The sequence below is a fragment of the Chrysoperla carnea genome, chromosome 1 (assembly GCF_905475395.1).
Source record: "Chrysoperla carnea chromosome 1, inChrCarn1.1, whole genome shotgun sequence".
NCBI lineage: Eukaryota > Metazoa > Arthropoda > Insecta > Neuroptera > Chrysopidae > Chrysoperla > Chrysoperla carnea.
In genome coordinates, this window is record NC_058337.1 from 102,540,396 (window position 1) to 102,566,253 (window position 25,858).

General features: G+C 28.6%; 6 protein-coding genes across 7 annotated transcripts; 2 read left to right on the plus strand and 4 right to left on the minus strand.

The window, feature by feature from the left end:
- Window positions 1-2,863: 2,863 nt before the first annotated feature.
- LOC123302711 (programmed cell death protein 10) lies at window positions 2,864-6,118 on the minus strand. 2 transcript variants are annotated; one of them, XM_044885768.1, is made up of 4 exons: window positions 5,997-6,118; window positions 5,747-5,924; window positions 5,396-5,687; window positions 2,864-4,224 (listed from the first exon to the last, which is right to left on the minus strand). In XM_044885768.1, the coding sequence occupies exons 1-4, from the start codon at window positions 6,066-6,068 to the stop codon at window positions 4,140-4,142; spliced, it is 627 nt and encodes a 208-aa protein (XP_044741703.1). In that variant the 5' UTR covers window positions 6,069-6,118; the 3' UTR covers window positions 2,864-4,139. The 2 variants fall into 2 exon arrangements, with proteins under 2 accessions (XP_044741703.1, XP_044741713.1); XM_044885778.1 differs by having other exon boundaries at window positions 5,396-5,693; window positions 5,997-6,115.
- Window positions 6,119-8,264: 2,146 nt separating this feature from the next.
- LOC123292899 (AN1-type zinc finger protein 1-like) lies at window positions 8,265-9,044 on the minus strand (the record flags this gene model as incomplete). The annotated part of the gene is made up of 1 exon (XM_044873616.1): window positions 8,265-9,044. A coding segment is annotated over exon 1 (780 nt), but the record flags the coding sequence as incomplete, so codon positions are not given.
- Window positions 9,045-9,049: 5 nt separating this feature from the next.
- On the minus strand, window positions 9,050-9,344 carry LOC123304844 (anaphase-promoting complex subunit 13). Its single transcript, XM_044886411.1, has one exon. It carries the CDS (start codon window positions 9,269-9,271, stop codon window positions 9,050-9,052), a length of 222 nt encoding a protein of 73 aa, XP_044742346.1. The 5' UTR covers window positions 9,272-9,344.
- A 2,172-nt stretch (window positions 9,345-11,516) lies between these two features.
- On the plus strand, window positions 11,517-12,039 carry LOC123304834 (UPF0235 protein C15orf40 homolog). The gene has a single exon (XM_044886403.1). It carries the CDS (start codon window positions 11,620-11,622, stop codon window positions 12,037-12,039), a length of 420 nt encoding a protein of 139 aa, XP_044742338.1. The 5' UTR covers window positions 11,517-11,619.
- Window positions 12,040-12,284: 245 nt separating this feature from the next.
- Window positions 12,285-14,947, plus strand: LOC123301732 (gastrula zinc finger protein XlCGF57.1-like). The gene is made up of 2 exons (XM_044884615.1): window positions 12,285-12,365; window positions 13,488-14,947. Exons 1-2 carry the CDS (start codon window positions 12,345-12,347, stop codon window positions 14,643-14,645), a joined length of 1,179 nt encoding a protein of 392 aa, XP_044740550.1. The 5' UTR covers window positions 12,285-12,344; the 3' UTR covers window positions 14,646-14,947.
- A 323-nt stretch (window positions 14,948-15,270) lies between these two features.
- LOC123292910 (plancitoxin-1) lies at window positions 15,271-16,849 on the minus strand. Its single transcript, XM_044873627.1, has one exon. It carries the CDS (start codon window positions 16,847-16,849, stop codon window positions 15,734-15,736), a length of 1,116 nt encoding a protein of 371 aa, XP_044729562.1. The 3' UTR covers window positions 15,271-15,733.
- Between the last annotated feature and the right edge of the window lie 9,009 nt (window positions 16,850-25,858).

Consider the following 25,858-nt stretch of genomic DNA (forward strand, 5'->3'; position numbering starts at 1 on the left):
TTTATTTATACATCAACGTCATATGTTTCAAATTATTACCGCCACGTTTTTTCATCTATGAACTTTTTAATTAAAACAATTTTATTTAAACTTATTTTCTGTTTTCTTCCTATTTTCTAGTAACTAGTCTCTTATACCAAATTTCTGCAAATTTAATATATTTACTATTTCAATAAGTGAACGCAATGCATATTAGATCTTTTGTACAAACAATTCCAGACCACTGATCTATATTCAATATCAGTGTTCTAGACGGACGATAGACTTCAGATTATCGATATTATTTGATTCTGATACTTGAGTATTCTGATATGTTGCTGAGTAAAAGCATAGAGAAGGGAAACCTCTATTTCTTTGGAACCTATTATTTCTTATAAAATACAGGTGTTTGGGGTGCTTAATAAATTAGACGATGTCATAGAATTAAGAAGCGCTCACACAGATATCGCGATCTGATTACTTCCAATATAATAGATATTACACCCATTTTTGAAAAGTGTCACAAATCACAATAGACGTTTTCATTTCAATTACGATTCATTATTGTTTCGGACAGACATTAATAAGTTGGACAAAGATACAAGATATTTTTTATTCACTTAATCACATTAGTTTTTTGACATACTGTACAAAACAAGAGGTAATCACTTTTTAATAGGAAAAGGTCTATTAGATTCTATAGTGCTAATAAACGAATTTAAAAAAAAAAATTTTAAGGTAGTACCAGCATGAAATCACTTTTCGACAGATTTGGCCGAATTTTTTTTCTCGGGTTTATAATAGCTTTATTTATGAATTCCTAAAATTTCATAATTTTAGATCGCGAGATATTTAAAGACAAAGTTCGCGATTTTGAGGGTCATGTCCCATTTAAAGCATGTAAAATGTCCGGTCTCTCCACTATTTTTTATGATATTATTATATATTGAAGAAAAAGTAGAAAAAAATGTTTATACAATACAATTCTAAAAAAAAATTTAGAAATTAATTTTCACTTTCGAGATATTAATTTTGACGTAAATTGATCGAAATTGGGACGTTGGCATAATTATTTCCCATTTTAAACGGTCAAAATTTCTGAAACTTTGGGAATTAATAGTAAGCATTATTAAATTCTTAAATTTAATTTTTCGTTAAATTCTGTCGAAAAAAAAATTGTACCATTGCTTTAACATAGAAACTGCAAATACCATGCTGGAACATCCTTAAGTGCCATAAAAATGCATTCAAATTTTATATTCTCTGTGGTCATGACGTCATACAGCTATATAAACAAATGGGCTGATATTTTGTTTTATAATTGCTCATACCTTTTTTTTACATAGCTGTATGACGTAATAACATGGTCGTCTACTATTTCAGGGTGCTTAATTTTGAAAAACAGATTAATTTAAAATTTTTTTTGTTATTTTATAAATTAATACTAGCATTTTTCGACTGTATTTTGTCTAAGCTACCTCAACAATATATTTTTTTAGTAATTTCGAGTAAAATACCCTATTGTGGATCAATATTTCCACCCAAAAAAATGGTAAAAAAGAGAAAGTTTATGAAATATAAAATTTCCTTGTTATAAAATTAAATTTACTTCGAACCTTTCCGAAGTATCGTTACAGAGCTATTTAAATTATTTATTGATTTGAACAAATTAATTAATTCTAATTAAATTCACGAATGATCAACGACAATGATGATCTAATTTGTTATGGAAAAATTAACTATGTCCGCTGCAGATAAAACCGAAAGAAGGATTTTATTAATTAGACCCACTTTATAATTTCCATAGTAATGAAGAGTATTTTTGTAGACTAGGGTTTAGAAAAAACTTTACCTTTTCGCAACTCAGGTTTATTACAAACGTCTCTTCTTGTGATACTTAATACGCGATTCACTTGTAAGAAAAAACTTACACAAAAAAAAGTCACTATTAAGAATATTAATTTAATATAAATATCTAATGTTATGGCAATGGTAATTTAGCAACATATCTTGCAAATGATGGATGTAAACGATGACAATCCCATATATGTGCTTTCAATCTACGTAATCCTTTAAATTTTTCATAACATAATTCACATTGATAAACAAAAAGCCTTCTTTCAATTAGTCCAAATCTATATAAATACATTTTTTTAATTGCTTTCCAGTTATTATGAAACTTTTTATTTTATTTTTCTATAAATAATTGGTGAAATGTTGTTAATATTTTATCAATGATTATAGAAATTTTTTTTAATAATATAAACAAAAAAGTTTCAATAATATATTGTTTTTTATTTATTAAATTAATAATTATTATATAATTGAGCAGTTGTTTATAATAAATTTTCTGATTAGCGCAGCACTTGTGTGAAAAATATTCAACCAAAACTTTTTCATTTATTTTCTAGGCAAGTGATCCAACTATGCGAAAAAAGCATAGATCAGAAAACATAGCACGTTAAAAGCGACATTTCTTACTCAAATAATAATACCATGCACAAAATATATTAAAATAGGGAGTAATTAAAAAACATAAACATCAGATAGTGTAGAAATGCATACATTTCCATAAAATACATATCTTCGGATGGGTCCAATCGCTGGGATGAAAGATGGCTTTACATTCTCCGAAAATGAGTATAGTACAATACGCAACTTATATTTTCGTATTGAACGATCAACGGAAATTTTTTGTGTTCATGCGTCCAAACATGCTAGACTATATCAAATTTGCTGTTTATTGATTTTATCGGAAAAAACTCTTAATGAAACAGGAGGGAAATAATGTAATTAGTTAAATATAAATAAAATATTTCTTACATCATTAATATACTAATTTATTATTAATTTTTATCAATTAAATTTTGAATTATTACACAAAAATAGTATGTTTAGGCCTAGAAAGTAATAATTTGTAAGAATTCAAATTAAATTTGTCTTGGGTATGTTCAGAAATCTTCCCCGGTAAAGCAATTGTTGGCGAAAGCGCACAAAATGTTAAAAGTTTGATCGAGGTAATGTTAGAATAGTTCATCGATTCAAAGCTATGAATGAATATTTATCGATGAGTTATTTTTGTATTTCATAAACAAATTTTTTATAAATCCCCATCATAAATATGTTTATCGCCTATTTAAAGTTTCAATCGATTACTTCCATAACTCAAAAGTCAATGTAAAATAATCCATTTTTTTTTAAGTAAACAATAATTGTATGTCATTTTTTATTTTGAAACTAAACGTATTGTTTCATAAACTAAGTGTTTTTTAAATCAACCTTGACTTATAAAGCACACATAGATAATGAAACCAATAAGTTACCAAAAAAAAAGTGGCATACCGTAAATAAATGCGCTATATAGCAATCCGACCAAAAGCATGTATTTACATGCCAATAATACCTGTATAATGCAACAGTGGTGACTGAGAAGGTATAAGGCTAGATACCTAGAGAGCCCGGGTTCAATTCCCAGCTTCTGTATAATTTTGTCGTCTCTATTCGAAAATTTATAATAATGCTATATAAATATGTGGAATGTAAAAAACACTCAATGGCTAGGTATCTTTTATTATTGAAAATTGACGATTTTACATCCCGACAACTCGGATTGTTGTATTTTCCCTAGAGATTTGAGTTAGTTGATAACCGAAATTCAAAAAGGTTTTTTTCTAACAAACATGTGTTTAGGCGTACAATTAGCGCGAATCTGTTGTTATACAAAAACGAATTATGTGAATTACGTAGAGATATCATCATTCTCTAGGTAAGATTTCTAAATATGCCCGTATATTAAAAATAAGAACAACTTGTACATTGAAATTGATTTGTAATACTTTCTAGATACTTCTGAAACAATTTTTATAACATTCAAGTAAAAATTTAACAATTTATCTTTTATTTTTCAATTAATTTACAGTTAAAAGTTAAACAGCATTTTCTTCTACAAATAATATTTAAAATTAAGTACAACAGACCTTCATTGTACAAACAATAACGGAATGGCAACATCAAAATCCCTTTTGCTTCAAATAAAAATTGATATATTTGTTTGTAAAGGGAGGTAACAGAGAGTGTCTATTGTAATTAAATTTATGTAACTTATAACTATAAATTAAAATAATTCGATATATTTTTTTCAAAATAAAATAAAAATATTTCTATTCACATTTATTTTTAACGGTCACCATTATCATATTCGTTTGATGAATTAAATATAAGGCACTTATGAACACTGCGTTTGCTCTGAAATAATTAATTTTTCATTTATTAATAGAATATTTTGTACAAGTACCTGGATTAATTCACTTCCAATGATCATCCTGACCCTCAAACCCTACCAATTATGTCACAATCAACCTACGGTGGCTTGATAGAATTTCAGACGGATATATCGTAAATTTATTACAGTAAAAGATGTTCAAAATCGTCTAATTAAGAAAAATAAAATAAACCTCTAACTTTTTGCTAAATCCTGATGGAATGTGTTTCTAAGGTGTCAAATACATTCTTAAACCATGAGTTAGTTGCGCAAACGTTTCTATTGGTTAATAAACAAGAAATAGGGTATTATCGTTAGTCAAAAATAAATCATGAAATTTGAAAAAAGTTAAAATTATGTAAAAATATACTTAAATATTCTGATTTCGAGTCATAAAAGTACATTTTTCTTTTAAAATATTTAAATTAAAAATCGTAATTTTTAAACTGTATATCACGTGACCTAAAAAGTGGGTAAGCTCTGTCCTAGACCATCAGTTGTTCAGTGTAGACAGCTGGGTATAATATATACATAGATAAGTATTTATATTTATATTATAATCAGATGTCTATGAATATATCTGTCAAAATTATTTGTGTTATTTCGTATAGTGATACCCATATTACGTCATTAAATTGGATGCCCGCGTTTTTGACAGTTTAAAATAGGTTTAAAATTAAATTTAAGTTTTGGCAAGAAAGCGTGTGTATTTTTCAAAATAAATTTTTTGTGGCTTTTTATTAGCAAAATCAACATTTTGAAGTACTTTTTTAAAAATAGTGGAATGCCCTATTGTTAATTAACAGTCAACGTATAAGTTGTAATAAAATTTACTGCGAAATTTGATAAAACTCGATACATAAAGAAATTTGGACCTAAAATTTACAAAAATCGGCAAATCTGATTTATTTTACGGTTGATCTAATATTTTCTATGGTACCTCCTGAAATCCTACATAAAGACTCAAATTTTTGAAATATTTTCGGTGATATTTCGAGAACCAATCATCTAATCATTAAATAAAATGAATTTTTATCTTATTAAAATTTAAAATGGATGGTCCAAATAGCGTAATCAAACCAAGGGGGTTAATTGAATTCAGAATGTTTTATCCCAAGTATTAATTGTTAAAATTAATAAATTTTGAACACTTACTGTCCTTCTTTGAAATATTCCTTTAATGTATTACTAAATCGTTTCGAAAATTTAACAAATTCTCGTTTACGTTGTTCCAATGCTTGTTTACCAGTTGATCCTGGAATAAATGCAGCCACTTCATTCACAGCATCCAACAACTTTTTAATAGCACTAGCTATTTCCTTAATCGTTTCCAAAAATGTTTTTCTATCAGTAATTTCATCAGGTATACGACTTAATATTTTCTTTAAACCTGTTGATTTTTTATTCAACTCTTGGAATGTATCCTCGGAACGACTTAAACGGAATTCTACAACTTAAATATCATTAAGAAACTACTCCAACTACTCATTGAATTTAAGACCATACCATCTGTTTCGGATGCAGAGCCTTGTAATCGTAATATACTTTCGTTCATATTAACTCCAAGTTCTGCATGTCGCATGATCCCAACAACTAAATCGTACGTTAATCCAGCATAAGCAGCTTCAGCTTTTGTAAATGCTGCACGTAATGTTTGCGATGCACTCAAATCATATCGTTCTAACTAGAAAATCAAAATAACCAAATTATCACCAACTTACTTATTAATAAATAAATTAAATTAAATAATATTTACTTGGGATAAAACGGGACGTATTAAAACTGGAAGAATTAATGATGTGACAGGAGTATCATCTCCCATTGTCATATTTTATTAGATTTTACCAAAATTTCTTACACTATTATAAATAATTAATAATTAAACTTGAGCTATTTATATTAAATATTATAAATTATATTTATTAATTACCAACAACATTAAATTATTTATTTAACAACATTTAATTTTATTTTATTTTAAATATAAATAAATAATAAGATTGTCACTGACTGTCAATAATTTAATGCAGTCATATATATATAGTTTTTAGTGACGTAGATGAACTATGAAGGCGTATCAAATCAACTTATCAAACTGTCAATGAATTCAACCTTTGAAAATACACTACTGGAATTGTTAACAGAGTGAGAACCACGTCTCAAAGTAGATTGACAAGGATAATAAATGCCGAAGCATAGTCATAATACGCATGTCTTAATATACAATATAATATCCTGGCGCGTATTTAAAATAAGATTATACCACTTTTAAATAAAGTTAAAACAGTATATTTTGAAAAAAATTACCATTTAAAAAAATTTTGTTCATAGAATTAACACAAAATTATCTAACAATATTACTCGTTTGAACGTTAAAACAAAATAAATTTTTATGTGCAGTTGTGAATGTGAAATATAAACAGATAATTGATGCGCATTGAATACCATCCTTCGGTATTACATGTTTCTCCGTCAGCTGTTTGAATATTGTATATTTGTCTTTGTAAATCTACTCTGTGAATCCAAAATATACATACTTGGTATACGCTGGGATCATCTATTTAAAATATATGATCTAAGAATTCAACAGCTTGTTTAACATCATGATCGTATCTGTGATTGCCTTTTGTTTTTTTAACGTCCCCCGTAACGTCAAATAATTTTACGTTCAATGTAAGGCAAACACAAACTTATCAATCCATTTTGTTAAATGATCAGCTTAGAAAACAAAAACGCTTATTATCTTAAAAATATTAAAATAATATGTGGTTAATAAATGTTAAAACTATCAAAAGAATATATCAAAACCATTATATTTACGCCACGAAGTGTACTAGCCTTTAGGATTATTTATTGTTTCAGTTTTTCTTGAAACATAGCCAAGAACACTTTTCTATCAAATAACACTTCAAACAAAAAAATCGCATTCAATCGGTTCACCCGTTTAAGAGTTATGGTGCCACAGACATATACATATAGCGGTCAAACTTATTAGATCCCCCTTTTTGCGTCGGGGGTTAAAAATTTAAAGTAAATTGATAATGCTCATGTTTTTTAAATTCGCTCCGTAAATTAGTTTTATTCATAGAAGTAATAACGTAGAACCGTAATGTGGCCATCAAGATCCAAACGGTTGGTCGTTATAGAGAGAGACGGTCCCTTTTTTCGATCTCCTTTTAGCAGTCAATGATTCACTTATTGCGTTTCCCATGCTTTTACGCCTCTAGTATATATAACCTCTTTGGTTTTATTTCATGGAGTTACCATAGTAGCGACATTCTACTTTATTCCTATAATTGTATGGTTGGACATATAAGTTTAAGGATTGTATATATGTTTTTGATTGAAAATTCAATACTATTTTCTAACAAATTTAAATAAGTAATTATGTTAATTTACATTTTTAAAATATTATTTTTACAAATTCGTCTATTATTTTCACAATTTTGAATGCAACAAGTTTAATTAATTGATTGTTATTTTTCAATAATTTTAATTTGACATTGACTATACCATTTACATGTAAGAAGTTGAAAATTAGCCATATTTTAAATAAAACGCAGGATTTATTGAAACTTTTATAAGATAACAGAGCTGCGGTAGATTTAGCAGTCCTTTCCACCAATTATGCTTCCTGCCTTAGATAATTAAGAAAATAAGACATATAATTTGTAGACTGTTGTTGAGTGTCTCACCTGCCCATAGAATATTATACATAGAGAACATCATGGCCCAAAATTTGCGATATGATGAATGAGAGAGAAGACTGCCAGTTAGTTCCTACGCTAGATATTGTTTACATTTCACAAAATCTCTATGCATCATATGATTATGACATATGACTATGACCAGGACACATAGTAACTGACTGGAAGTATTCTCTCTTTCAGTTAGTGGATTTAAAAAAGAAAAAAAAAAAAAAAAACAACGAAAAATACATTTACATATTAATAATAACTTTATTAAAAAAATATTTTTTCCAATAATGTTATTTTGATTTAAAATTAGTTGATTGATTATTTAAATCACAATAATCAATCAATAATGTTGAACCATTGGTAACAATAGATTCTTTTATTAAATTATCAAAACGATCTGACATACAATTTGTAATTAATTCAACATTTGAATCGGTTTTTTTAAATAAATTTAATTTTAAAGCATCTTTTATATTATTGTTATTTTTAAGATTACATAATTTAGCAATAAAATCAATACTACGTCCTACAGACCATTTATTTGATACATAAACTGGAATCGATAATTCTTGTTCGTTTAAGTAATAATTAATTGTGAAATAAATACGTTCAGTCACTGGTATTGAGGATTCACCCTTTGCACGTGATTTTAAACGCATTAAGTTAACTTTGACTGCGGTTTGTGAAACAGATGGTTTTTTCATAGCCGCTTCTAATTGCTGATTTATAACTTGATCAATATTTTCTTGGGCTTTTTTAAATAAACCAGCAGTTTTTTGCTCTTGATTTTCATCAGAAATCTGTGGATTTAGATCATTAAAACATTCGTTATGATAACGATGTTCGATACAAAAATATTTAGAACATTTCGAACATTCAAATGATAATAATTGATGTACATTTTTACAATTATCAATTGAACAACGATTAATTTTGGTTTCTGATGAAGATAGTTTAAAATCACTATTTAATAAACGACATTGATTTGCGTGTAAATAAAAATGTTCCGAACAAAAATATTTTTGACATGAGCATTTTAATGGTAGAAAATCTAATTGTTTACAATCGAGAACTGAGCATTGTTGTCCGATGTTTGGTAATTCCATTGTAATTAATTTTGATGATGTTGTTCGTTTAAGATATTCATCAAACCAATATCAGTCCATTTCTGTTCTTGCTCTTTTAATGTTAAATGTGTGTCACCATTATCTGCTTCGGGATCAGGTAATTCACTACATGGGACTGTTATATCGTCGTTTGGTAATTCGTCTTCACGCCAATTTTCATCGACAATATCAACTAAACGACCTTCTGATGTTATTTGACTATCCATGAGATAAAATTACCAAATATTAATTACTGTTAAAAGTAACGTTTAAAATTTTTATAGGTTAAGTTTGTTAATTATTTACCTAGTTTTATTATGTCAAAGAGAAATATGAGCGTGTCATTAGTAAGTGGTGGCATTCAGATAAACTATGAAACAAAACTATGAAACATTCAGATATGAAACGAACTTTCTTTTTTCTTTTTTTAAATTGTGTAGTTAATATCCCCAAAAGTATTATCGTACCAAAATAATTGAAGAGCTGATAAAAGAAATTATCAGCAAAAAAGGTGGTAAACTTCATATATGGTATCACAGTTCTACCCTATGGCCTAAGTGTGTCTTTCGTGGACAGCTAATATAACCTACCTTAACCATCCCCACAAGTTACATGAGACCGCAAAAAACAATTTTGAGGTGGGGTCACAGAGCAAAAGTTATTGCAGTTTTTATTTAGAAATATTGAGATATATTTTGCATTTTTATACCATGTATATATGAAATATACATAGTATATTAAGTTTAGTCCCAAGTTTGTAACGCTTAAAAATTTTTTCATAGGTGTTCATAAAATCACCTAATTAGCCCATTTCCGGTTGTCCGTCCGTCCGTCCGTCTGTGGACACGATAACTCAAAAACGAAAAAAGATATCGAGCTGAAATTTTTACAGCGTATTCAGGACGTAAAAAGTGAGGTCAAGTTCGTAAATGAGCATCATAGGTCAATTGGGTCTTGGATCCGTAGGACCCATCTTGTAAACCGTTAGAGATAGAACAAAAGTTTAAATGTAAAAAATGTTCCTTATCAAAAATTAAACAACTTTTATTAGAAACATTTTCTCGTAAACATCACTGTTTAGCCGTGAGGGCGCCAATTAGGTGGCAATTTTATAATATGTACTATACTTGATTATCAGTTTATGTATGTGTCACATGTTTGTATGTGTAATGTGATAAAGAAATCAACACTAACTATGCATGGTATACCAACAATTAACTCAGTCAATTGTTTGTTTTCACTTGTTTAAATAAAAATTGGAATATACATTTTTGGCTTTTTGGACACTGGCCACTTAGGCAGGTTGGATTTAATATATTCTATAAAATTAGTATTGAAAAAAAAATTTGATAGTAGTTGTCAAGCATAGGATCTGACAAAAGGAGGCATGATACCTGGTTGTCAAAATAGAAACTAATTTCAATTTACAGCTTTTAGTGTTGAGCATTGAAAAGTTTGGAGTTGATTACTTTTTGCAAGTTATAATTACAACAATAATTAATAATTGAAAAAAAAAAAATTAAATTATTTCGTCTTGAAAGTATTTACCTCAATTTAAAAGCACGAGAAAAGTAAAGTGTTGTGTGAAAAATTGCCAAAGTCGTTCCAATACGAATACAGATCTGAGTTTTCATAATTTGCCTCAAACAGGCAAATATTACATGAAAGTTGAAAATTATTTTGGTAACTTTGGGAAAATTGATGTCTTAAAATTATGGCAGAAAACACTGCAATTAAAAAATATCTTACCAAGTCGAAAGGTGTGCTCACTTCATTTAAAAAAAAATTATTATGTCTTATCAAGTAAGTACAATGTTTATAATGTATTATTGAACTAATTAATATGTTTAAATCTAAAAAGATAACTGTGTTTTGACATCAAGAATACTTGAAGAGATATTTATTTATCTATATCGATTTGATGAGGATTTTCTTTTAAATTAGTTGTTTGTAAACAGTATGACGTTAAACTGAGCAGATCCTCTTCACTTTCGACTTGATTTTTTCCTTATTTAATCACATGCCCTGCTTTCAATAGTATTTTACCTTCAGTAAAATTACGATTACTCGGTTTTGTTTGTCCCCAACAACAAATTTCATTAATATTTATCATTCTCTTCTTGAAAAATTGCACAAAGGGTATGCATAGCTATGTTATTTTTAAAATTTGTCACTTTATGTCAGCCATGTTGTTTTAGCCTCGTCCATATGTCAGATCCCAATTACAGAAGATGATATTAAGAACATTTCAGTAACTCAGATTGTTTTGATTCAGATCAACTCCGTGATAAATGATTTTGCCCTTAATGGCAAAAAAAACAATGATTTTTTAAAAAAAGCGCATTCATATTTACTCACTGATATTTAATTATAAAATGAATTTAGTTCTCTGGGCTAATCTGAATGTAGCCATTATTACAATAACCTAACTCAACTCTATGTATTTTTAAATGTTTAGTAAATAATAACAAAAATATAATTGACACCAAAATAAATCGTTTTAAAGTAAAACACCAAAGAAGAATTAAGAATGGACTAACCTGTTATTATTTAAGATAAGAACTGAATTTAAGGAATGAAGAGTTTGATTACACATCAAAATTTGAATATAATCATTCGCAACATGTCTAAAAAATCGAACAAAAAAACTGATACGAAAATAAAAGAAGTTGTTCAAGAAAAATCACCTATAACAATTGATAAATCAAAGAATATTTTAATAGAAATATTAGCAAAACCAGGTGCTAAACAAAACTGTATCACTGATATTAGTACTGAAGGTATCGGTGTACAAATAAATGCACCACCTAGTGAAGGTGAAGCTAATACCGAATTAATAAAATTTATGGCAAGTGTATTAGGTGTAAGAAAAAGTGATGTTTCATTCGAACGTGGATTCAAATCACGACAAAAACTTTTAAAATTAAATTCTGATTTAAATTTAACAGTGGAACAAGTTCGACAGAAAATTAATACTGAAATACAGAGTAATTAAATTACCAATTATTGTAATTTATTTTTTAAAATTAATAAAGTTTTGTTTGTATAAATTTACTTTTTTTTTTATTTGAATTCCATTGAATGTGATATTTTTCCTTTCAAAGGCATTAAAGAATAAAGATCTTAACCTCAATAATGTTAAGATTTAAATCTAAATAGTTACGAAATAAAATGCCTAAAATAAAGTTAAATGTATCTTCTGATGAAGTATGCCGTACATGTTTAACAGAATATAATCAAAGTGAATTGAAATCAATTGCACAACTAGAACATAATTCAGAAACATTTATAAATATTCTAATGGCGTGTACTTCTCTACAGGTAACGTATATTTTCCATTATATATTGTTTAGTTACATTCAATTTAAAAAACTTTATATATTTTGCAAACTGGAAGCCCAACTATTCATTTTTAGTAAAGGTGCCTGTGAATTTTTTTTTTACTAACGGATGTTATTTAACATCTGCTAAACTTTTTTTGCGAGTCCTGTTTCCGAAATATTGAACGAAATACGCATTTCAAAAAACGGCATTTTCATTTATACGCAGAAACTATTAATTATTATATACTGGGGATAGCAGCGTCTACCCCCAATGAAGCAACACTTGTTGAATTGAGTGAGTTGCCATTCGAAGCTTTTCTAAGACGGCAGTGTTTAAATTATTACTATCGCATTCAGGACGGCACGAAAACGATACAAAAAGACTGCTTTAAACTGGGTATGAAAGATAGAGTGGTTGAAATAATGAACGAAATAGGAATGAATGAGAACATGGCTGATTTAGAATACGTGCATAAAAAATAATTAATTAAAGTGGGTCACGTATATCACTATTACTGTCGTTAGAGACGTTCAACAAGATAGGGCATTATGAGAACGGGGCTTCTTACCTATCACTTGCAAACAGAGATACAAGAAGAATACTAGCTAACTTTACAATGGGAAGGTATGTGTGGGAAAATAAAATAAACGGCTTGAGAGTGTGTGTTTTATGTGGAGGATGTGAGTCGGGAAATCATTTTATTTTTTAATGCCAGGGTAAAAGTGCGGAAGTAAGATATAATGATTTAAGGGAAGGATTGGTTTTGCTGGACCGGGTTTTAAATGTTAAGGATGGAAGGCAGATAACGATAGTTTCGGAATTTGTAGAGAAAGTGATGAGTGAGAGAAAAAGAAAGCTCTAAGGGCTGAAGAAAGCTTAAATTATTATTATTATTTTTTTTTTTTTTTTGCTTTAATTTTTTGTTAGTGATTGTGAATTTTGTACTATATTTTGATTTGTATTTTGTTTAACTCATTGTTAGTTTTTATTTTTAATTTTGTTTTATTAGAATTTTATAATACTTTGTTTAAGAATATGTATACAATATTTGATTAGCTTTGGCATATCAATAAAGATCTTATTATTATTATTATTTATATAATTTTTATTGGTTTTCAGATTTCTTTAAATGATGATTATCCAACAAATATTTGTACATCCTGCGTTGAAACAATCAAAACCCTATACAATTTTAAAACCCGTTGTTTAAAAATTGATCAACAATTACGTACTGGATGTATCACATTTAACAATACAAAAAATGAAAATACTGATAATGAAAATGATTGTGATAATATAGAAAATGATTTTGAAAATCGTGTAACAAAAACAAGTTTAAGAAGTGCTACAACATGTACTGTATGTGGCAAATTAATAAGCAAACGGCATATACGCGCACATATGCGCACTCATACTAATGAAAAACCATATAAATGTAAATATTGTGAGCTCAGCTTTACAATTAGTGGAAATTTACGTCGCCATCAAATGATTCACACCGGAGAACGACCTCATCAATGTACAGTGTGCGGCAAAGGTTTTATACAATATGTAACTCTTATAACACATATGCGTGTTCATACAGGTGAAACACCATACACATGTACTGTGTGTAACAAGAGTTTTAAACAACGAAAACAATTAAAAATGCATTTAACGAATAAAGATATTAAAAAATCAGTTCATTCTACGGATAATTTAATGTTTAAAACCAAAACCATTGATACAACGTTAAAAAATAAAGAATATACATGTACAGAATGTAATAAGAATTTTACAACAAAGTTTACACTTAATACTCACCTACAAAGGCATGCTAATGAAAAATTATACTTATGCTCTGAATGTGGTAAAAGTTTTATTTGTAAAACAGGTTTAGATTCACATATGACGGTACATAATATAAATAATAAGCAATTCCAATGTACAGTGTGTTCAAAATCATTTACACGCTTAAGTACGTTACGCATACATAATAAAAAACATACGGGCGAACGTCCATATAAGTGTACTGAATGTACAAAAACATTTGCACAGTCGGCACATTTAAAAACACATATGTATACAATCCACGATGGTCACAAACCATATCAATGTGTGTATTGTTTAAAACAATTTACGCAACGTGGAAATTTAACGATACATCAACGTACGCATACGGGAGAAACACCATTTGTATGTGAAGTATGTTCGAAAGGCTTTTACGATTCAAGTAGTTTACGTAAGCATAAACGATCACATGTAAAAAATGAACTTCAGAAAAAAGTGCCTGTTTGAAATTCGAGTCCAAATTTACGTTTGTGGCGCTAAAAAGTGCACCGACATCGAGCCTGTAATTCTTACCCTTACCCGCGGATAAACATTTTTAATGATTCGACATATGAAGCCGTTTAAATCGTCAGATTATTGTAAAGAATCCCTTTTAGCATGTAATTAATTCACCATATCTTAATATGACGCGCTCGAGTTACTCCCCAAATCCTCTCATGGGCCCCCCTACTCCTGTTTTAATGATTTTTATTTGAAGTTGTATAATTTGACGACGAATTAATGATAAAATATGTTTCGACTGTGAGAAAATAATTGATATGATCTGATTTAGTGTGTAAGTTTTTATAAATTTGTTTATTGTAAATAAATACAGTTTAAATATATTCTATTTTTAACCTAAACCTTCAAAATAATTTTTGATTAAGATTTACTTATGTAAGGTGTTAGCCTCCCATTATTTTAGACATATGTTTTTTAGCACAAAATAAACAAAAAAGTCCAAATAAATATAGGTCTCAAATTAATTTTAGTAGATCGTGGTCACATATTTTGAAACACCCTGTATAATTCACAATAGGCTTTTGTCCTAAATTTGAAAAAACACTATTTGCAGTATGTATTTTGAATTTTCAAAAACCAATTCAAATTTACTTCAAAAACAAGTGGTATATCGTCTTGAATGACATCACGACTTGGCATACAATCATTTTTGGGTATGCAAGTTTAAGCAGCTGTAATCAAGTAACTTGCTTCGTTCTATTATAATGTAATGTTGTTTAGATATCGTATGTCATAGCGTGAAGTAATACTTTCTGATTGATGTATGCTGGCACGTGACTAAATACCTAATTTTACTAAAATAATATCATAAAAATAATAATAATCCTTATTTTTTATGAAAAATAATGTTGTGTTTTGTTATCTACATATCATGATTAATTATTAGAAACTTTTATCCCACCGATTTATTCTTAGATGGACAAAAGCCTATTGTTCGGACCTTACATGGATTTCGAATTCGACCAATAAATTTGCTTTTAGTTATGAAAGGTTATCCATATTTTAAAATTCAAATTATAAGTTGAGTTAACTTTTTAGTTGATCTCATTATTTTCTATATCAACCACTTTATATCCATAATATTTGTGTAAATTTTTTTTACACATTTCTATTGTTCCAGCAATATTTAAATAATATTTCCATAGTCTATTATCTTGTATACATACTGTACCACCTCCACGTAATTTTTGATGGTCAGCTCGATTGATATCACCGATACATACGGCCAAAACTGTCTCCTTCAAATCTTTTCGATATGTTACAGCCCACTTTGAATGATCCAAAGTTGAAGGAAAGTTTATATAAAATGTTTTAAACGATATATCAAGAATATTATCCACTTCGAATTGTGTACTACAATTTGAGGTCATTTTACCAGCACCGTTTTGCCAAGTCTCAGCATACATAGAACTATGAAAAAATGGCGCAACCAAATCTACATATAAATCTTGATTAAAATTTTTTGATTTAGCAAATGATATAAATTTTTGATTATTGATTGATGTTAAATTCGCTACACGAAACCATGGTGGTTTTGTAAGCACATTATCATTAGTTAAATTTCCCATAAACGGAGCTGCTTGTGCTACTGTTCTGCTGACCCATCTTAAATATATATGAGGTTCATTGTACACCAATTGTTGACTTACTAAATTAATACCATTTATGTTAAACGATATACATAAGAAACTTTGTCCATATACTGTTCCGGAAAATGGATATGAATATTCTTTGAATGTATCCGGAAAATGTGGTGTAGAATGTACAAGCCAAAATCCATGTGTGTCATTTGATACAAGTAGACCTTTTGTATGTCCTCTCCCACTTTCCTGACCGTTCGGTGGTTGATCATTGTACAATATATAAGATGCATTGCTTTTTGTGTATAAAGGTTTTAAAGTTAAACCAGGAATTGAATCTGTACTATTCACTGATTTTGTTGATAATTTCCAGTCATCGTTTATTGTAACTGATGTAATATATGCGTATGCATAACCATTTCTTAAATTTTCATCAGAACTTTTCTTGATATGTGGAATTTTATATAAAACATACCAATCAACTTCATTATTATTCTCATCCCTGCATTGAAATCCATATGTAGTATAAATTAAATAACACAATAATAAGAATACTTTTAAGCCAACCATTTTTTAATATTTTAAATATCTGTTATACTTTTTTTTTATTTATTAAAGAGTTATAAAGTTATACTCATAAACATTTGATTACTCAGCAGGAATGAATCAACGTATTTTGTTAATCGATTTGTAAGGGAATTTGCATTTTAAATATATGCGCAAATTAATAATTATATTGAGTTCATAATATTCAGGTGAATGCAACTAATAATGTTACATAATAGTCAAAATATAATATCTTTTGTCATATGGTAAAAACTATTATGACATAATTATTGAAACCATCTGGCATAAGTTTTTATCGCAAGCGCAGAGGGTTGATTAATTTAAACTATGATATCGGCACTTGTAACTTCAGAAGACAGTAGACACTCAGAAATACAGTACAATTCCTTACTTATATTATTAATTCGACAATAACTCTGCCTTTCTGTTTGTATTATTTATGTTACGCAATCACCCCTAAACGTCTGATCCGATTTAAATTTAAATTTTGGTACTGAGATAATTTAGACCCTGGACATAGACATTCATGCGAAAAGAGGGATGTAGTGGATTGAAATAAGGGTTGACAGCGGTGTACACCATAAACTTAAAAAATTGTGCATGTCTATTAAGCTCAAATTTTGAGGGGTGGAAAGGTGGAGCGAGAAAGTGAGGATGAACAATCGAATATTTCAAATATACCCAAATAAGGTATCAAATAAAACAGCATGATGTGTACATTACAAAACTCTCAAATCGACGCAAGGAAATTTGGGAAGAAGGGATGAAAGTGGGGATGATATCAAATAAATTAGTTCAGCTGTTTAAAAGTTGTGAACTGTTTATCGCGGGTTTTTCAAATTTCATAAAATTTACTTGATACTTCAATCTATTTCTATTAAACCATAATGTCTCACCAGCATTTCCAAAATACAGTTTCTCTCGAAAACTCATTTTGTCTCATAGAAACATTTCGAAAATAATTCAATTAATTTTGACTTTCAACAATAAATTTTATTACAAAATTTCGTAGAAAAATTCTTTTGGAACAATTCTAAAAAATATTTTGTTCTAGTCTAAAAATATGAGCTTGCAAGTCAAATTAGAAGTGAGGTAAGAATTTTTTTCATCCAGCAGTTCTTTTAATTTGTCTTTTTAGAACCTAAGTATTCATAATATATCAACTCTCATTTTAATCTCTTGAAGAGGGTGCAAAATTGGAGAAAAAACTATTTTCTGTCCTATTCGCCTAGTTTTTGCAGCCGAAAGTAGAATAACATATACAGGGATTGTGTGATGTTTCGAACTGATTGAGTTTCTTGAATCTTGTGAAGTTGATTGAATCGATCAGAAAAATTTTATATCTAAGAGTTTATTTTTACAATTGTTATAACATTTTTAGAATTATTTAGAAACATATATTAGGTATGCTGATGACATTTACGTATAGCCTGTATAGGATAGTCACGATGAAGATAACAGAATGTATCATTCGATTGTAATTATTATCATCCCACACGTGCCCTCGTGTTTTTATTACCACGTGAACCATTGGGGTGGAACAGCAGAAAATACGCATGCTAAAAAAAGCGCCCGTATATTCTGTTAATTTAGCACTCGTTATATATATTTTTTTGTAGTTAGTAAGAAGTAAAGAATGTATGAGGGTACCAAATTCACAGAGAGTTTGGACGCTATTTTATTATGTGCATTTTCTCCTGTACAATCCCATTTACTTTATATAATAATAGGAGAGCCAGGCCAAAAAAAATTCTTTGAATTTAATAAAGCTGTTCATTTGAGGATTGGTTATAGTAGTTGTGTACACTAACATACTGTGGTTAGTCAAGCGGACGATAGAACAGGGGTCAGATATGTCGTATCGAAACGGTTATGATTGCCATGGTATTTAAATGAGTTTACTAAAGCAGAAAATTGTTATACAGATTTTATGTCGCATATAAATAAGAGTTATGTCAGTCAGTCAGCTAAAAGTGAGAACAGAGCTGATCAGTCAGCGCTTATGTATGTGTAATAAATAAATAAGATTCAGTTATGATTGTTAAGATTCTGTTATTTATATGCCATATACAATCTGTTTAACAATTTTCAGCTTTAGTAAATTCATTTAAATATCACAGCAATCATAACTGAATCTTATTTATATAATGTAGGTACATACATTAGGCCTGACTGACCATCCCTGTTCCAACATTTAACTGACTATCATAACGGAATTCATAACCGTTTCGATAGCATATATCTGACTCCTGTTCCATCGTTCGCTTGACTGAACACAGTATGTGTGTGTACACAACTACTAAAACCAATCCTCAAATGATCAGCTTTAATAAATTAAAAGAATTTTTTTTGGCCTGGCTCTTAATCCATAATGAAAAATATTTGTATTTTTCACATGCGTTATGAATGAAAATATTTACCATTTTATTATTAAAATTATATGTAATAAAAGTAATTATTACATTTTATTTGTTGTGACTATCCTTCAAAACAAAAAGGGCCTTTTATGTAATATTTTTTTATTTCTTCAAAAGACGTTCGTTGTCGAACCAAAACATTGAGTGAAATCAATTTTTGGATTACATCAATAACTACGAAAATATGAAGGATTTAAATGTACAAATAGAAAGAAAGGAAAATAATACTTGGTGACGTCATGGCCTGCAATATTGCCATAGAGGCTACATATCAAAAACTGTTATGCAAGAATAATATTTAATTGCTTATATCTTTCATGTTTATCAATCTATTTTTATTTTAATTTTAATACTTCATGATTTTAGAAATTGACATCAGGACAGAGGCCTAGCCTAGTAGATTAACAGTTACTCACGCGCATAAATTTATTTTTTTCTAACACATTTCTAACTTTAAAATTGTCCACTTTCATCCGCCGTTTTAACCCCTTAATAGAGAATGAATTCCCAAAAATCTCTTCTTAGTGTACACTTACGTCATTGAACGTTTGTGGAAAATTGAATGCCCCTAAACTCAGCGATTTCAGCTGTGATCGATCAGTCATTCAACCAGCCAGTTTCTTCTTTTATATACAGGGTAAATGCTTCAAATTTTGTCAAAATCGTTTGACACTCAGTCTATATAAGGTCAATGAATTAAACGCCTCAAGTATAATTATTTCATTAACGTAGTTCCAGCATGGTATTTGTAGTTTCTATGTTAAAGCAATGGTACAATTTTTTTTTCGACAGAATTTAACGAAAAATTAAATTTAAGAATTTAATAATGCTTACTATTAATTCCCAAAGTTTCAGAAATTTTGACCGTTTAAAATGGGAAATAATTATGCCAACGTCCCAATTTCGATCAATTTACGTCAAAATTAATATCTCGAAAGTGAAAATTAATTTCTAAATTTTTTTTTTAGAATTTTATTGTATAAACATTTTTTTCTACTTTTTCTTCAATATATAATAATATCATAAAAAATAGTTGGAGAGACCGGACATTTTACATGCTTTAAATGGGACATGACCCTCAAAATCGCGAACTTTGTCTTTAAATATCTCGCGATCTAAACGGTCAAAAATTATGAAATTTTAGGAATTCATAAATAAAGCTATTATAAACCCGAGAAAAAAAATTCGGCCAAATCTGTCGAAAAGTGATTTCATGCTGGTACTACCTTAAAAGTTCGGGAAACATACTGTTTTTTAATTTTTTTTTATTAATCATTAACAAACGTAAAATTAATTAAAGAATTTTTAAGCAAGTTTTAAAAATTTTATTTTCTCTTTACAGAAAGTGAAGTTGGTTTTTTAATTTCTTTACAAATACGCAAAATATGAACGTTTAAAATTCCTAATGAAACAAAGAGGAAGATATAGTGATGTCATTGTACGGTACCGCCAAAGAGATTAAGAGATTAAATGTTAAACTCCGTTTTGCAAGAAAGAGGCGGGCAATAGTCTTTGAATACTTATAACTTCTACGATTTTTAATTAATTAACCGACTTCAAACAAAAACGGAGGAGGTTATCAATTCGACTGTTTTTTTTTTTTTTTTTTTTTTTTTTTTTTATGTTTGTTACCGCAGAACTTTTGACTGGGTGAACCGATTTTGATGATTCTTTATCTGTTTGAAAGCTAGTGCTTCCCATTTGGTCCCATTTCATTTTGGTCTATTTCTGACAACGGCATCCATGAGAAAATCATAAAAGTCTTAAATTATCATTAAGTATGCTCGACAAGAGGACGAATAACTCAATATCACTTCGATGATTCTTTTTTTAGTGAAAAATTAGTTAGTGTACTTCAGATTCACTAAAAATCACAAAATAAAAAAAACTTTTAACAAAAAGAAAACCGACTTCAAAAGAAAAATTTTTCCAAAACAAATTAAAATGCACTAAAAAGTAAACAAATAATGATAATATAATGGAGTTAAAATTGTTGTTATTTTTGGAGTCGGTGGCAGCCAAGGAAACAACTCTGACAGAACAGTTTGCTATATTAGCTTGGCTGACACCGACTCCAAAAATAACAACAATTTTAACTCCATTATATTATCATTATTTGTTTACTTTTTAGTGCATTTTAATTTGTTTTGGAAAAATTTTTCTTTTGAAGTCGGTTTTCTTTTTGTTAAAAGTTTTTTTTATTTTAATTAAATTTTCAAATTTTGTTATGGTATCAAGTTTTATATTTTTCAGTATATGTAACTAAATATTATAAATATATGTAACTTATAAATTACCAATTATATACCTACATAAAGATAATATAATATCAATTAAGATCATTCGATGCAAAGTGAAAAATAAACTCTTAACTACAATATGGTAAAACGTGCATGGGATAAAAATCGTAGGAAAAACTATTATTTCGTGGAAAAACTAATCCGTAGTACGTTGTATCTAGTGCATAATACATAAAATCTTGTTTTATTTTTTAATTAAAAAAAAACTGTGATGCTTTGATGATATGACATTGTATTTACCTCTCTCTATTAAATTGTGTAGGCATAGCTACGTAATACGGCGAACATAGGGGTAGGGAGAAAACCCTCACCGTGCGGAGCTTAGTAAGAGGCGAAAAATTTGATTGAATATAGAAGATCATGTAAAATTATTCAAAAAGTGTCCAACTAGTTGAAAGAAATAGAGAAGGTAATGTACCTTACCTACATAGGAGTCTTTTTTAACTTAAGACATTTGCAAAAAATGTACGAAAGAAATTTGAAAAAATTCTCAATGATATCGTGTTTAATTAAAAAACAGCTCTTCATATTCTACGAATTTTATTAAAAAAACAACAGTTCTCGCATGAGAAATCAAGTACCTGGATGACCTGGATTTGTATACTGGCGTTACAAACTTGGTACTAAAGACAACATACCTTGATATACAATAATATTACATGTATACAGGGTATAAAAAGGCACCTGTATTTACATTTAAACATTTTTTTAAAGCCTCAATTTTCATAATATGTACACACTTTGAAAATTCCATAGACGTGCTTTGAAAAAATATTTTTTAATAACTAAAATTTAATACAAATAATTCACTGGTTTACAAAATTTAATTTTTTTTTTTGTCACTTTAGTGATAGAACATTTCTTATATTTTTTTGGCTGCTGAATTCGATATCGCATTCAGAATTTTCTAATATATCAAGTTTTTGAAATATTTTTACCTCAAGCGTACTTTCAGTAGTGAAAATAAATTATGAAATTTGAAAAAAGTTAAAATTTATGTAAAAATATACTTAAATACTCTGATTTCGAGTCATAAAAACACATTTTTCTTTTAAAATATTAAAATTAAAAATCGTAATTTTTAAACTGTATATCACGTGACCTAAAACGCGGGCAAGCCCTGATGTGACGTCATATCGGTATGAACCGTAGACCATCAGTTACTTCAGTGTAGACAGCTAGGTATAATATATCCATAGATAATAAATATTTATATTTATTATAATTAGTAGTTGTCTGTCAAAATAAACATTTTGAAGTACTTTTTCAAATACAGTAGAATACCCTATTGAGTTGAAAACCAAGTTTTTCCATTTAGGGGAACCAGTTCATTTTCATTTAGGGGAACCAGTATAAATGTCTTCACTGGAGTATTTGTAGTATTATTTTTACAATTACAAAGCACTGCTTAACTTAAAAATATAATTTATTAAAATTATCATCATTAAATATCATTTTGTTATTAAATTTAGAAACTTTAGCCGGAGGAATCGGTTTCGGTTAAGCTAATGCTTGCCTCAGCCGACACAGGTTACGTCTCTGTGTGAATGTTATTAACTTATTGCAAACATATGTTATTATTGTATCCTCGTGTATACACTATGCTCTCTGAATGAGAAAAGGCTAGACTTATAGCACTGTAATAGCACTACCATTTTCTATTTACATGCAATGTACTACACTGAAACAAAAAGAACAAACGCAACAACGTGCTCAATGTTTATCTCACGTGGACTAGATAATATTGTATAACACATTTTAAATAAAAGAAACGCATGCGTCAATGTGTAATAATGAAATAAAACAGTGATTTTCAATGTGTTTTTAATAGATATATTTTTTGTTCGCATGCGCAATCATTTTTTATCTACCTTAGATCTGACATTTTAGTAAAAATTACGATTTAAGCAGCTTATTATAATTTGGTTTGTGTATTAAATTTTGTATACAATAATACACAGCTATAAACCGTGTTCTGTTATAGACTGCAGAATCCCAGCTTATCAAAATAAGCTCAACAAGACAAACAAAAAAACTATTTTCCAAATTTGGATCTGAGGCCTCATTTGGGAGATACGGGTATGGCAAAAATTGATAAATTTGTTCATTCACTGACTATCATTCGATAACGAGTAGCCAATAAAAATCAGTAGATATTAGTAAATTTCACTTAATAATGGAAGGGATTTTAAAAAAAGTATAAAATTATTTAATTGGATTTTGTCAAGTTATCCCATTTTTTCGTCAAATCCTCAAATTATAAAGATGAAGAAATTATAGAAATACACAGCTTTTATTTGTTTTTTCAATGAATATGTGTCTTATCTGTGCCGAAATGGAATGTGCTTTGCTTTATTTAGGTAACTTTGAATAAGATTATGTGTACTAAAAAATAATATCAATCATACGATAAATTTTTTTTATTCAATAATGCACGCCACTGTTTTAATTTTAATACACAAATTTTAGCTTATAATTTTTTTTTACAATTTTAAGGGAAGGCTCAACCAAGTCAAGTGGGATAAGGCAAACTAAATTTTCTGAACATTTAATAAAGATAATATACGATTTTGACTAGGTTTTATAAGTTTATTATGGTTTTTACTAATTAGTTTACTCAGATGATATTACATAATAGCTGCGTTCGTTAAGAACATCATGATTCTACCACGTTATGATGTCATAATACAGTGTTAATAAATGCATTGTATCGATGACGTCATGTCTTAATGATATCATGATGTTGTTAAACAACGAACACAACCATTGTGTGCTGTTTATTTACTTTTGTCACTGAATATTACAAATTGCACATTTGCATAAGAAATCAAGAAATGATTTATTACTATACTAAAATATTTTTTAGCAAAAAAATTACAAAAAATAATTTAACAATGTGTAATGAATTTGGACTTTTAAGGACAGATCTAGAGCTCTCTCAAGAACCATAAATTATTTGGTTACAGAAATACACATATAAACCTTTTTTTCTAATGCAATGAAACAGGTTATCAAATTTTTGTTATTATATTAAATTTTCAACTTGAATTTAACGTAATAAACACAGAATATATTAACAATAATACAGTATTAAAAGATACAGTGGAATCGGAATTTTTATGACAAACTAGCCAGTTTCTTGCGGAAGAAATTTGATTGTTTGTAAACGCAAACTTGTCGCAACCTGCCCAGATCAATATTAAAAATTTTAAATTATTATTAATTGCTCTACTTATACAGGTTATTGAACTAAAAGTCCTAAGTATAAAGGTAATTATATTCATGGTAATTATCAAAGAGCATAGGATAGAGGAGAAGCAGCCCATATGAGCTAATGTAAAATCGTAGTATACGAGTTTCAGCGCCTCTACCGAGTCAGGCTTTCAAACTTAATAGTTAATAGTCACCCCCGCAAAGTAGTTAAACTTAATAGCCATACCCGCAAAGGCCTACAAACTTAATAGTTGATCGCCTCAGACTCCAGATGTCACTTATAATTATACTGCTGCTTCTTGTCTATCCTATAGTCTTTGGTAATTATCAGTAGTAGAGGTTTCTCACTAATCCTGGGCCCACTTATCCAAGAGCCCATATATAGTCAGCAATGATAGCTATACCCATGGCCCATAGCCACAAATTGTGGAGTAATGCTTAAAGTATAGATTGTACTCTCAAAACTGCCTGGTACTTGTGCTTAAAACTAATATTTTGTACGGTTCCCTTATTAGAGTATCCCCTAATACATTATGATTGGATTTTACTGTAATGCAAACGCAAGCACTGTTTAGTTTTGAAAAATAGCTGTACCACGAAATCCATTTATTTGACATTACGTTTGGTTTCTTTAAAAACTATTCTGCATGCCTAAGACACTTTGAAATTTTAATTGTTTTTCAGAAAAATACAATTCACACCATAAATTATATTGTCATAGGTCTTGCATAGTAATTCTTCTTATATCGAAGAGATGGTGTTGTATAGATAATGAATTTATTATTTACATGACATGACGTACGAAGATGACAGAGACATAAGCATACTCTGATATTGAGTAATAATAGACTCTTTCATTTAAAAAAAATGATTCTTTTTTGTTGACATTTCTGTTTGTGAACAGATGTCAAAAAGGTGTTCAAGTAAAGACATATAACATATCTACTATCTTTGTCAAAAATCGCTTTTTGATTAAAGGATAGTTACTTGAATAGTTTTTTGACAACTATCCGAAACAATAGCAAATCGATGAAAAGACCTATTAATCAGTGCAAATAGAAATATTATTGAATATTCATCAA